The 13,508-nt window shown below is 54.0% G+C and overlaps 2 protein-coding genes across 27 annotated transcripts in view; one reads left to right on the forward strand and one right to left on the reverse strand.

Moving 5' to 3' along the window:
* The window catches only part of RALGPS1 (Ral GEF with PH domain and SH3 binding motif 1), a 277,984-nt gene that overhangs the window by 157,456 nt on the left and 107,020 nt on the right, over positions 1 to 13,508 (forward strand). The window lies entirely within an intron of this gene.
* The window catches only part of ANGPTL2 (angiopoietin like 2), a 34,523-nt gene that overhangs the window by 15,778 nt on the left and 5,237 nt on the right, over positions 1 to 13,508 (reverse strand). For 2 of the 10 annotated variants that reach the window (XM_006939476.5, XM_006939480.5), the window contains exons 2-3: positions 6,962 to 7,033; positions 4,003 to 4,868 (exon numbers count right to left, since the gene is read on the reverse strand). In XM_006939476.5, coding sequence (XP_006939538.2) covers positions 4,003 to 4,868; positions 6,962 to 7,033 — 938 coding nt within the window. Of the gene's footprint in view, positions 1 to 4,002; positions 4,869 to 6,938; positions 7,034 to 9,431; positions 9,614 to 13,508 lie in introns of all 10 variants that reach the window. The other 8 variants (XM_019816556.3, XM_003995887.6, XM_006939479.5 and 5 more) reach the window with 7 other exon arrangements.

Raw genomic sequence — 13,508 nt, forward strand, 5'->3', positions numbered from 1 at the left:
GGAAGCTGTGCGTCCAGAGACCGATCTTAATTCTGCCAGTGAAAGGCTCTGGGTTGATGAGGCCCCTAATGAGCTCTAATCTTTTCTGATTTTGTGGTCTCCTCTTGATCCCTTGAGAAGCAACCTGAGCTGATGATGTTCTCAGGAGAGAAAGCAGCTAGAAATGCCTACACCTTTTGGTTTTTAAGGATTTGTTTCAGGCAGGGCCTTGCTGTGGCAGCTGGTGCTAACACTGCCTGTCCTCCTGTGACCAGTCTCGAGGGCGGGTGCCGTGGCAGGAGGACTGGCATGTGCCCGGCTGTGCCCGCACAGAGCCGAGGGACAGTGTCCCAGGCCTCCTGGACCATTTGGGGAGAAGGCCAGCACTGAGGCTCCATCCTCTCTGTTCCCGTGCCTTTTCATGACCCTGGCAGTATTCCTCTATGGCGGACCTGAGTGATGAGCGTGTGCGTGTACGTGTGTTTATGTGTCCAGGGCACACACGTGGAGAAGGAGGTCAGGGGATGTGTGAGTGTTAGAAAGTGGAGAGGAAAAGGGGAAGGGTGGACAGCAACAGCCGGCCCACCAGGAGACAGGGCCACAGGAGGGCCGTTTGGCATAGGCCTCATCAAAGCATCATCCTTACTGAGACGCCCCAGGTCTGGCCAGACCTGAGGGAGGCAGGACAGAACCCCAGTGAGACACCAGGGAAGCCAGGAGCTGCCTGGGCCTCCCTCCCTCAGGCTCTCCGTGGCCTGGGCCTGGCCCGGGGCCAGGCTGTTACTGTCTGGCTGGGAACAAGCTGGTGAGTGCGGCTCCAGATAAGCGGCCTTGGCTCCCTCAGTCCCCGGGGGAAGGGTGAGCTGTGGGCTGAGTGACCCAGACAATGAGGAGAAGAGCGGATGGCTCTGAGGTTATGGGATGAAAGGTTCAGAAGCTGCCAAGTCTTGCACGCAAAGGTGTTTCTGGCCCAGTGCTATCCTTGGGAACAAAGGACCTCATGGGTGAGAGCACAGAAGAAGGTTTTGTCTTCCAGGCGCAGAACCCGCCCTGGAGCTCTCAGAACAGTACTGATAAGAGCTCCCTGCTGATTGGCTGAGAGGCCATTGCCTTTTCCTCCGGGTGTCATCCAGCCCCAGGAAACTACTGGGCCCTCCCTGCCCATTCAGCTTCCACAGGTCTGGCTGATGACATCTGGAGTGGGGAGGTGGGTCACAGGGAATCTGTTACCAACAATCACTACCAACATTTGGGAGGGCTTTTTTTTTTTTTTTTTTTTTTTTTTAGAGATAAATTGTGTCCACATGAAGTCACTGCCATTCCCTCCCGTGAAGGTGTGCTTCCTTAAGTGGGAGAGAAAGTGGGTTTTGGGGTGTGTGCAGGGGCCTTGGAATGCACACAGACCATGATGGACTGTGAACGTGAAGAAGCAGGGGGTCCAGACCATTTGAGGGGCCCAGAGTAGGGCCATGGTCCCAGGACTTTGCACAGACTCATCTCCATCAGGGACTGACTAGTAACTCCATTGTCCAACTCCTCAGTCCACCTGGTAGACTCTTCCAGATCATTCATGGAAGTCCCACCTCCGTCCACCTTTTCCCTTCTACTCCAGGCAGACTCAGTCACGCGTGCCACCTTAATGTCCCCATAGCCCCTCCTTCACCACTCCGCAGGGCACTTAACACACCATGGTATCACCACAGTGACTGCATAGCCCATGATTTTCGCTGCATTCCTGATTTCAGGTACCTCGTTGTGTCGGTCCCATCAGTTCTTACAACTTTCTGGTAATTTTGGCCTCGATAGATGCTCCCCCCAGAGAAATCCTTTGTCAGATCTGATGTGCCCATCTCGGGGGGATGGAACTGAGAGGACGGAGGAACTGAGAGGGACTGGATACATCCCAGTGCATTCACACATCTTCCACCTCCTCCAGACTGAGTTCCTGGAGGTTGGCACTGTAGCTTTTACCAACTCCCCGAAGCCCGGTGCTGTGACCGGCACAGACTAGGGGCACCTCCACTTTTGGCTGCCCCAGGTGACATAATATCACATGCCTGATTGCATTGAGTTTCCCCAACAACCCTGCTGTGTCGTAACTCCTGCCCCCATTTTCCAGAGGAGAAAATTACAGCTCAGGAGAGTGAAGTAATTTTCTCACAAGCAGACCACTAATAAGAAAGAGGTGGATGCAAAGCTAGGTCTTTCTTTCTACACTCTTATCCCTCTCAGCTCAGTTCAAGCTCAGGAATGTCCTGAAATCATGGATTCAGAAACCAGAGATGCTTAGGCAAGAAGAGGTCTGTTGGGTAACCATTGAGGTCAGCCAGGCTCACATCACGAGTGTAACATTCAACTGAGCCTTCATTTGGTGCCCAAAGGCACGTTTTACCCTCTGGGCGTTCTATCAAGACACATTAGCGCGCTCTGCCCGCTCTTTCAGAGCTTCTGATTTAAAACAGACACGTGCACAGAGGAACCAGTCATCTGCTGTAGAAAGCCAGTGCTAGAAAGGGACTGTTTGTTTATTTCTATCTCCTTGCTTTAAGATAAAGAGACCAAAACGGAAGGAAACCCAGAGCTACCAAGTACTGAGACTTTGCATGGGCCCAGCACCATGCCAGACACATTTTTTTTTTTCCCAGTATTTCATCTAATCTTTGGGTAGGCATTATTTTAATCTATCCCTAATTGACAGATTGAAACAGAGGAAACGGAGGCTCTGAGGGGCAAGGTGACTGGTCTGATGTCCCAGAGCTAACCAGTGTTGGAGTCAGAATTTGAATCTAGGCCAGTCTCTTCAGAACTTACGTTCTCAACCTGCAAACCCAGCAGAGGGCTTTCTTGCGCAGTGCTGCAGGCAGGTGCTCCCGGCCACGGGCCTGCACAGTGTTGCCCTTGTCTTTTGCATGGGCCACCCCCTTCTGGAATTAGCAAGAAGCTGCTCTTCCCAGTACTGGTGGTTATTTTCAGAAGTGTGAAATAAGTGTAAAACAGGATACTTTCAGTAAAAATATCTCCCTGCTTGTATAATGAAGTGGTACCCAAATCACTGACTTGGAGCAGATAAGTGGTTAGTTTCGGCAAAGATGAATCCAGTTCTCATCTGACAGCCCATCTGGAAGGCTCATACAGTCCTGGATGGATGTGAGGCTGAGCTTCAGGGGGCTGGGCTTGTGCTCCCCCCAGACTCTCCGAGCACAGAGGAGTCAGCCCTAGATTTAAAGTGACAAGGCCTGAATTCCAATCCAGCCTGAGCAGGCTAAGCCTGTGAGCAAGTTACTTATCTTTTCAGTTAACCTTCCACAAGGAGCTTCAGGGGTTAGTGATACAATCAAGATCCATGGAAATACCCAACGCCGGTACCTCGGTCAAGCTTTCAAGCTTGCAAACGTACCAAGTCACCACGTTGGTCCCCCATCACCATATTCTGAAAATTACCGTATTTAAGATGAAACATGTATTTAAGAGTATACGGAATCGTCACTGAAAATCCTAGACAGCAGCAGACTCTAGGAAGTGTATGGAAAGTACTCCTTCCCATCCCCTAGCCCCTACGACGTGTTTATCATACCTTTGCCGTGATAACACGTTCTTTTCCTTTGACTGCTGGTTTCTTTGGTGAGCATTTATCAGCTGCCAGTTCTCTGCCAGGCACAGCACAAGAGCTTACAGGAGAGACATCCTGTTGCCAACACAGAGCACCTAACACAGAGCCCCGAAAACTACGGGCCTGGGGCTCTTGCCCGTCAGAAGCCAGGGAACGTTTGTTCTCTTCTGAGACTCTCCCGGTTTCCTGGTTCTACCTAGGAGCATCCGTCTAAGGCACGCTGCCCCCACCCCCACCCCCACCCCCCCAGGCCGCCACGGCTTGGCCCGAGGGATCGCTGGGGGATTGCGCAAGTCTGTTGGCCCGGCTTCAACTTGCCGTGGCTTTTCCCCCACTTGCGGTCTCGGCCAAGGGAAGCCTGGCGCCTGGCTCTGAGGCCCAGATGGTGCGGGCTCCCTCACGGAAGGACTTACCCGACGGCTTGTCTGTGGAGGACGGGAGGCTGGTGAGGGTAGGCATGGTGGGCAGGGGGGGAGGCAGCACCTTCAGGTTCTGGTCGCTCTGGATCTCGTTGGTAGAGATCTGGTTGATGATGCGATTGTAGGGGGACGGCTGGTAGACCCGGGGTGGGGTGACGGGGGGCGGCTGGGGCACGGGCCTGGCCGCGGGCACCCGCTGGCAGTGCTCCTCGAGCTGCGCGATGATCTCGGACTGGTTGTGGGCCAGCGTGGCCAGGTGCTGGTACTTGTGCTCCAGGTCCTTGTACTTGCTGGCCAGCTGCAGCATGTCGGCCGTCTGGTTGAGGATCCTGTTCTCCAGCTGGGAGAGCTCCAGCGCGTTGTCCCGCTTGCGGATGATCTCGTGCAGGAGCTGCATGTAGAGCTGCGTGACCCGCGAGTTCATGTTGCGGCTCTCCTTGCGCAGCAGCTTCACCTCGCTCACGATGCCGCCGTCCACCTCCACCAGCTGCTGCAGCGTCTCAATCTGCCGCTTCTGCTTGAGCAGCTCGCTGTTGAGCAGCTCCAGCTCCTGCTTGTGCACCCGGTTCTCCAGGAGCACCTCGGGCTCCTTGGAGTTGACGCAGATGGCGCCCGTGACCCGCTGCTGGGGCACGATGAAGGTGTAGGTGCACTTGTCCGAAGACTCGCCGGCCCGCTTGTACCTGTTCAGGTAAATGAACTCGCCGGGCGAGCCCTCCTCGGCGCCCTCCAAGCCTTCCTTCTGGCCTGCCGCTGCTCCCACGGCAGCCAGCAGTCCCAGCCACCAGTATGTCATGCACAGCGGCCTCATGGTCCTTGCAAAATGGTGGTTCCTCTTGGCGAACGGAGCCTGTGAAAACCTGAAAGTAAACAGAAGGGAGATTCAGTAACGGTGCTGTCACTGCCAGCGGCCTGTGCCATAAATGAGCTCAGCCTTCTCGCCAGGCAGATCTTTCCAAAAATGTAGCTTCAGGAGGCAGCCCTTCCGGAAGCAGCAGAAGGAGACAGGCAGGTCTCAGCAGAGGTCGAGGGGAAATGGGAGGGGACCGGGGCATCTGGAGGCAGGAGGCCACAGCCCTGCCACTCCCAGAGCCAGCCCCCAAGCCCAGCCCCGTCCGCTGAGCTCCTGACCCGAGCCTGAACACCACCTGAAGGCAGCTCCCAGCTGGGGCAGGGAGGCAGAGGAAAGCTTGTCCGATCTCCCTTCTCTGCCCCACACTACCCAGGCCATCACATCTCCCTGTTCTACGTGTTCCTAACCCCTGGGCTTTCCCTGGGTAGCACGCGTCATGGTCGTGGTGAATAGGAGTTCTGTGTGATCTCCTCTGCCGGACTCCACACTCCATGAGGGCAGGTGCTGGGTCTGATTCCATCCTGTGTCCCCAGGATGCTGCCCTAAGCAGGCTTTCAGCAAATATTTGTTAAATGAACGAATCACTGCACGCGGTATGGAATGTGTTCAGTTGGTAGTGGACGGTGTCAATGGAAGGATGTGTCCAGCCGCATGGCTTGGGTCTGTGTGTTAGCCAAGCTACCGAGTCCAAACAGGAACAAACAACTGAGCTCTTCTAAATCCAAATATTTGTGATAGCCAGTAACGGCAAGGTCCCGGCCACTGCGACGTGATTAAAGCAGGCGGAAGCGGAAAACAGACGTGTGTGTCCAGATTTGTTTCAGTTCTGCTCTTGGACCATTCGTCCCTTCACTAGATAGCCATCAGACGTCTCTGGGGTCCCAGGCAGCATGCTGGCTGCTGGACGGACGGCCACAAACAGGCCAGAGGCAGCCCTGCCCTCACAGGGCTTATGCCCCGTGGCACAGTCCCCGGAGAGCCGCGGAGCAGCATAGCATCCGCTGTGAAAGGGTAGAGCAGGGAACTGACCTAATCGGAGGATTCAAGAAAGCTTCCCTGAGAAAGTGACCTTTACGCTGACCCTCGGGGGATGAGCAGGATTTGGCCAGGCCGAGAGGGAGGGGACGGACGTGCACAGATCCCTCCCCTCGCCTGCTCAAGGACAGTGCTCCAGCAGCAATCCCCCACCTCTCCTGCATGATCGCATTTTTCCTATAATCATGCTCTTGTTTCTCTCAACTTAAAGAAAACCCGTCCTCTCTTGACCTCACATCCCCTCTCCGGCTCCAGTTCCATTTCTCTGCTCCCCTTGTAAAAAGCAAAACCCTCTAAGGAGTTGTCTGTACCCAGTTTCCAGAAAGTCCCTGTCTTCTCTTTCTCTCTTGAGCCCACTCCCATCGGGCCCGGCCCCTCCCCTCCACTCTACGTGCTCTGGACAGGATCACCAGCGTCCTCAATTGCCAAGCCCGGTGACCAGGTCTTGGTGCTCATTATGACTTGCCTCCCCGCACTGGGTGACATGGTCGGTCGCTCCCTTTTTAGACTCCTTTCCCAATGGTCACCCTTTCCTCCTCTTTCACTGGCTGCCCCTTCTGTCTCTTTTGCTTCTTCATCCTCTTGTTCCTGTCCTGGGGGACTCAGAGCTCAGGCCTCAGACCTCTTGTTTACCTCGGTGATCTCATCCAGTCTTGTGGCTTCCAGGCACTGCTAACTCCCACATTTATTTCTTCAGCCCAGACCTCCCCCTTTGACTCCAGACGCATCCATCCAACTGCTCCTTTGACATTTCCACTTGACTGTTTACTAGGCCTCTCAAACTTAACTTGTCCTGAAGTGAACTGGCATCCCCATACCTCCATCTGGCGTGTTCACCTGCCATGTTCTCCGATGTTGGTAAATGGCAACTCCATTCTCCTGGTTGCTCGTCCCAGCAACCTTGAAGTCGTCCTTGACTCCTTTCCTTCTTTCATACTCCACCTACATCTAATCACCACCAGCTTGTAATAGCAATATCCAGGGCATATTCTCAGTATCCTGCTGCTGCCCCCCACCTCCCCTATACCCGGGCACAACCCACCTTCACCTCTCACCTGGACCGACCTGGTCTGCTGCTGGACCTGCCCCTGCCCTTGCTTCTTGCAGTTTATCTTCAACCCAGCAGCCAGAGTGATCCTTTAAAAAAAAAAAAAAAGAAAGGAAGGAAGAAAGAAAAGTCTGATCTTGGGGCACCTAGCTGGCTCAGTTGGGTTAAGTGTCCAGCTCTTGATTTCGGTTCAGGTCACGATCTCACGGTTCATGGGATTGAGCGCTGTGTCGGATTCCATGCTGACAGCACAGAGCCTGCTTGGGATTCTCTCTCTCCTTCTCTCTCTGCCCCTACCCTGCTCACGCTTGTGCTCTCTCTCTCTCAAAATAAATAAATAAACTTTTTTTTCTAAATTTTTTTTTTCAACGTTTATTTATTTTTGGGACAGAGAGAGACAGAGCATGAACGGGGGAGGGGCAGAGAGAGAGGGAGACACAGAATCGGAAACAGGCTCCAGGCTCTGAGCCATCGGCCCAGAGCCTGACGCGGGGCTCGAACTCCCGGACCGCGAGATCGTGACCTGGCTGAAGTCGGACGCTTAACCGACTGCGCCACCCAGGCGCCCCAAAATAAATAAATAAACTTAAAAAAAAAAGTCCGATCTTCTACTCAGAATCCTCTGGGAGACCCTCATCTTGGAAAAAAGCTTAGATAGTCTCTCAGGCTCTCCCAACCTGGCCCCCCTCCCCCCCGACCTCATCTCTGAGTCGCCTCATCCTTGGTCATGCCGCTGTAGCTACCTCGGCCTCCTCGGTGGTTCTTATGCTCTCCAAGCACACTTGTGACTCAGGACCTTTGTACACTGTTCCCTGTGTGGAACACTCTTACCCCTCTTTCCTCATTGCTCATTCCCTCACCTCTTTCAGGTCTTTGCTGAGATGTCACCTTCCCAGGGAGGCCTTCCCTGCTTGTTTAACATTGTGACCTCACCACCTTCCCCTCCAGAGTCCTCATCACCAGTAGACATAGAACATTTCCCTACCGCACCCCGTGAACGGAGCCGTCACGAGGGCAGGGTGTTGTGTGCTCCACTCGCAGTGCCAAACGCCTGACCTGGAATATGTAGGCACTCAATAAATATTTGTGGACCGAATGAAGAGGCACACCTGCCAGCAGTTGCCACATAGTGAGGAGGGCGATGGGGAGGCGGAGCCAGGGGAGCCCATGCAGGTGGCTGCCAGAGGGGACACCACCCGCACAGGAGGAGGCCGTTCATATTTATCGGTAACACCCATAGGATCTGTTTACTGAGTGCTCGCCGTGTACCCGCTCCTGCTCAAAGCATTTACAAGCATTTTCTACTTTAATGAATTCTTGCAAGGTGGATACTGTTAAGATTCTGTTGTTATTTCCATTTTACAGATGAGGCAACTGAGACTCAGAGAGGCTAAGTGACTTCCCTAGGAGCACACAGCTGGAAGGGGGCAGAACGGGGGATAATTGGAGGGGTCAGGAAAGGTTCCCTGATCTGATCTCATGTATTCAAGCCTTCAAACTCTCCCTGAGTGCACAGAAACGTACTTAATCCAGTCTTTAGTAGTAAAAGACAAAACAAACAAAGTGTTAGCATCACCACTTTCTGACTTCACATTAATTTATGCTAAAACCAGCGTGACACAGAACCTGAAGGTTTTGTCTTCCCCTGGCCCTTCTGGGGCTTCTCTGGTGAGCAGCCCAGGTTCAGGGTCCACCTTGTGCCAGCTGGTGCGCCGTTACAAAACAGACCCTGAGCTCCCCAGAGCCACTTGGAACTATTTTCTGCTTGAATGAGAAAGTCTAAGCATGGTTCCGGGGCCAGTTCTGGCCTTTGGACCAGGCAGAGAAAGGTGTTCGGCAGCCTCTGCTGTGGGTTGGGCTACGTAAGGTAGGGCTGCAGTGACGTTAGTGGAAACCAGGGTAAGTTTGTGAGTGTTTGCCTGGTTTCCAAAGCGCTCCGGCTGCTCCTGCACCAGCCCACGGCCGCTCCCGGCCCAGAACAATGGCGAGGAGCCGCACCGCAGGCTGGGGCGGGCAGGCCGGGACTGCCTTCCCACGGGCCGCTCACCTGAGGCAGCTGCTAGTGCCGGTGCTGATGCTGGTGAGGGCCTCTGCCTTGGCCAGGAAACCTCCAGGGACACGGGGAGGCAACCTGGCTCCAGGAAAGGGTTGGCTTCCCAACCTTCCCAGGCCTCAAGACCTGGCAGGGTGTCACTGTTTATCACTGAGGCCTCGCCCCTCCCACATGTGGGCTCTCAGAGCTTCTCCAGCAAAACCTGTGCCCTTGGGCTTGAGATCCTAAAGGCTGAGCCTCTTCTACGAAATGGGGGTGATCCAGCCCACCTTGCACACTACATAAGGGACATAGAAACGCTACCTCAACTAGAGATGGGAATAACACTCTAGTGTGGCGGACAGCAGGGCCGGACTCAGTGAGGAGCGCCGACCATCCCCCGCCCAGGGGATAGCACAGTTGATTACTCGGCTTCTCAGAGGTGGAAGTTGTACCTGTCACAGGAGCTGGGCCCTGAGCAGGAGGCGTGTCTGGCCTCCCCTCTCAGCCCCGAAGCCGCCCTCTGGTCAGACTGGGTCCCGGCTGTCTTGCTATCTGTCCCAGGATCTCACGTGATGCTGGGCAGGAGTGGAGAAGCAAGAGACGGGCAAGCTGCCTTTACACAGCATTTCTTGCGCTTGTTCGGTTGAAAAGAGCACCACATTTGATCATTAACACTCACACAGGTTTTCAGGTTCACAAGGCCCTTTCCATACACATTGTCCCATTCAGCCATCCCAACATTCAGAGCTAGTGACTTGAGTCATACCATTTTGAGGGTGAGGAAATTACAGCTCGAGAAGCTGTCTGGTATCTTTCTCAAGATGGCACTGCCAGGGGTGCCACCACGGGTGAAGTTCACGATTCTGGGGGTTCCTGTCACTTTTTCATGGGGTCTGGGTTTGGCGTGAGCGGCCTGGGCCCAGTGGGTTAGAGAAGGAACAGGGTGCCGGGCTGTGTCCCTGACATACGCTGCCACGGACGATCTGCTGAGGTGGTTGTCCCCCCCACTTCCCTTTTGTAAATGGGGACACTGAATCCCAGACAGGCTAAGTGACTTTCCCAGGAGCATAGGGCAGATAAGAGCCGGAACTGACCCAGCTGAGAGCTCGGGTCAGCCTGACACCAAGGGCTGTACTCTTTGCACTGCCCTTGGCTTTGGAGTCATTTGTTTTCCCTTAAGATTCTAACGCCCCTCCCCAGTGTTTGTGCTGCTTTGGCAGTTCTTAATGGGCAGTAATGAGTGTGTTTACTTTTGCTTTCCTGATATTTATTCAACTAATTGCACCCCAAGAGAAATAAGCCTCCCCAGCATTCCAGCCATCTTCGGCCGGGAGAAGGACTCTGTTCCAATCAAAGTGGTGCTCCTCACTTTCTTCCTATGACCAACAAAGAAAAGCAACTCCCAACTATTTTCCTTGGCTTCAAAATGAAAATAAAAACGATTCTTAAAATTGCTTTTCCACATTGTATTGTGAGGAGTTTCCATTATGTACGGGTTTCCCTCCCCACAAGTGGAGCTGGTGTGACTGAGCCACGTGACGGCCCCTGCACACTGGGAGGCGGCCTCCCCAAGGCTTGGGTCCCACCCAGCCTCCAGTGGGCAGCCCCGAGCGTCCCTGCTTGGCCTGGTGCAGTGGGGCCACACACTGTGTGTCCACATCCCACTCGGCACCGCGGCACTGCAGCCCAGGCATGGGGCCACTTTGTGGGAAGAATCATTTTTAAAAGATGGAGCTCTGTGTCCTTCCCTGCAGCAGAAGCTGGTGGCCCTGGGGTTAGGAATGAGAAAAGTTCAAACACTAAGGATAATAACTACAGTCAGTTGTCACTATGACTCAAGCGTTTTATATACATGATCTTACTTAATCCTCCCAACAACCTCAGGAGGGAAGGCCTGTTATTTCAGGGCTGCCATGCCTGGTGGCCCAGGTTGTGCACTATGCAACTCTAGGGAGCACAGCTTACATTCACGGTCTTTGTCGTTTTGGATATTTATATTACAGCCATTTTCTAATTCCCACAAAGATGCTTTTAAGACTAATGGCAGAGCTGACAATTATCCCCATTTGCAGGTGAGGAAAACTATTGAGAGTCTAAGACCATGAGTCATTTTGCCTATAGTCACAGAATTACTAAGTAGCAGAGCCAGTAACAGAACCCTAAAATATGCCATGCTGAATATATGGAAAGAAAAGTGCTGGAGTGACAGGACACTGAAAAGAATTGCTCTCTGACCCCTGTAGGCAAGGGGAGAACAGGAGAGCTCTTGGGATCCCCAGGACTGCCAGCCCCAGGGAAACCTCCAGATTCAAGCCAGCTCTCAGGGTGGTGCCTCATGACCAGTCCAGGCTATAGTGCTATGTGAAGGGGGTCACAGAACCTACCTCTCCCTCTGTCGCCAGCCCTGACCCCTCGTTCTGTGATCACGGAGGGCCAAATAGTCCAGGCCAGAGGCCCTGCAGGAGGCCTGAGAAGTGGGCCTCTGCCAAGGCAGTATAGGAGTCTGGAGTTGCCGCCTGGCCCCAAGTGTGCCCGGCTGGCCCCTGACGCCTGGCTTTGGGGAAGCTGGGAACCTGAGCTTTGCTCGAGTGAGTCTGATGGACCTGAGCACGAATTGTGATTGTTAAGGCAACATCAGGACAGAGAGGAAAAAATCAAAACTTCAGAGTTGACAGTTTTTCCTACGAAAGCTCGTTGAGATGTGTGGTGTGCCGGTGGGGAGGTACCCAAACCAACTGGTAACCCAGGATGTGGGAGGGATCCAGATAAAGGAAAATTCCGGAAGAAAGGACCCCAGAGGGTCCTGCTGACCACCTGACCAAAGGCGTAGATAATAACACCCCTTGTTTGTTTGTGGTAAACTCACCAGGTGCCCAGTGTGCCCTTTCTCATTGGCGCTTACAGCCCTATGCACAAGGTTGGCCCCACTTGAGGCCTGTTATCTTATGGAATTATTGATAGCACCCCCTTTTACTTTCAAAAGTGTCCTAATTGGGTACCAAACTATATGGTCCCCTTACACCCAGAAGAAAAGAATCAACATCTGCATTTTGCAGTAGAGTAAATCCAGATCTAGAAAGGTCAGGTCACCTGTCTAAGGTCCCTTGAAATCAATACCAGGATTCAGCTGTCAGCTGCAATATCCACGCCCCCACTTCCATCAAGATTGTTTCCCCAGCCAGTATGAACCAAAGGTGCCTGTCTGCTTCGTGGCCAGGATGCAGATTGCTTCTTAGTCACCGGACTGAATCAGTAGAAAATGGCTTTCAGGTCAGCACAAGGGGGAGTTTTGTTGGATGTTAGAAACCGCTTCCTGACTATTCAAGTGGCGAGGCCCCCAAACGGGCATCTAGGGATGAGCAGTGGTGTCCTCACCTTAGGAAACCTGAAGGGACTGTGCGTCACTTGTCCTAGGTGATTCACTGCCAGCCCTGGGGGCCAGGGAGGGAACAGCCACATCTCCAACTGCCGTCTCCTCCCAGCCCAGGATCCTGTGATTCATTTCCCACCAGCAGCCCATGTGGGCACCCAAGGAGTCTGGAGCCAGTTCCCAGACCCTGCCAGCTCAGCTCTCATAAGACCTTCAAATGAGCCATTTGTTCACCCATCCATCCTTCTGTCCTTGAGCCTTCCCCGCCAGCCAGTCATCATGTGCTGCTACAGCCTGGGTCCAGCCCTGTCTTGGGTGGCGGGAACACAGGCATGAGCCAGAGAAGCAGAGAGTGTCAGCTCGGAGAGATTTTCCCGGAAGAGAGCAGTGGGGGGCTCTCATGCTCCTGTCACTGGGGAGCTGCTGGCTCCAGGGAAGGGCTGAGTTCATGGAGAGGCGGGTTGTGGTCGTGCCGTGAGATCATAGGGCAGGAGGGGATGTGGTTTAGGCCGCGGGGAGCTGGTTGCCTTTGCCGGGGGGACAAGGATGCTGCTGTTACTTTTTCATGGTGCATTATTTGGGAGCCATTTTGAGATTCCCCCAAAGCCCGCGCACCAAGCCCTTTGTGCCAGGAGCCCCAGCCAACGGAGCAGAGGCGGGGAAGGTCTGCAGAAGCCATCTCAGAGCCCGGCTTCTGAGTTGGCTGCTGCATTTCCGGCGTGTGCTCTGGAGCCTTGGAACCGGGGGAACGTCAGACGAAAGGAAGAAGCCAGGGACTGGGGCAGACAGCGCTGCCCCCGGGGTGGCTTCCTGAGAACTTTGGGCCTTGCCTGGAGCTACTCTTCTAGGCCAGGCTGAGTGGTTGGCACCTAAGGCCGCCTTGGCCTGTTGGCATGGGCTCATCCCTTGAGACCTGGGACAAGCACATTTTGTGCCTGTCTCACAGATCCCAATGACTCTGTAAGTTAGGGCCTACATGTATTCTCATGTCACAGACAGAGAGGCAAAGGTAAAGGACAAAGTCACTTGCCCGGGGCCACAGAGCTACCAAGTGGTAAGGCTGGGCTCAGAACCAGGCTTGTCTACCCCAGAGCCCGGTTGCTTCCCCACACAATCCTAACTGGCCTCCCTGCCCTCGGTTCCCCTCTCCCCTGCACTC

The sequence above is a fragment of the Felis catus genome, chromosome D4 (assembly GCF_018350175.1).
Source record: "Felis catus isolate Fca126 chromosome D4, F.catus_Fca126_mat1.0, whole genome shotgun sequence".
NCBI lineage: Eukaryota > Metazoa > Chordata > Mammalia > Carnivora > Felidae > Felis > Felis catus.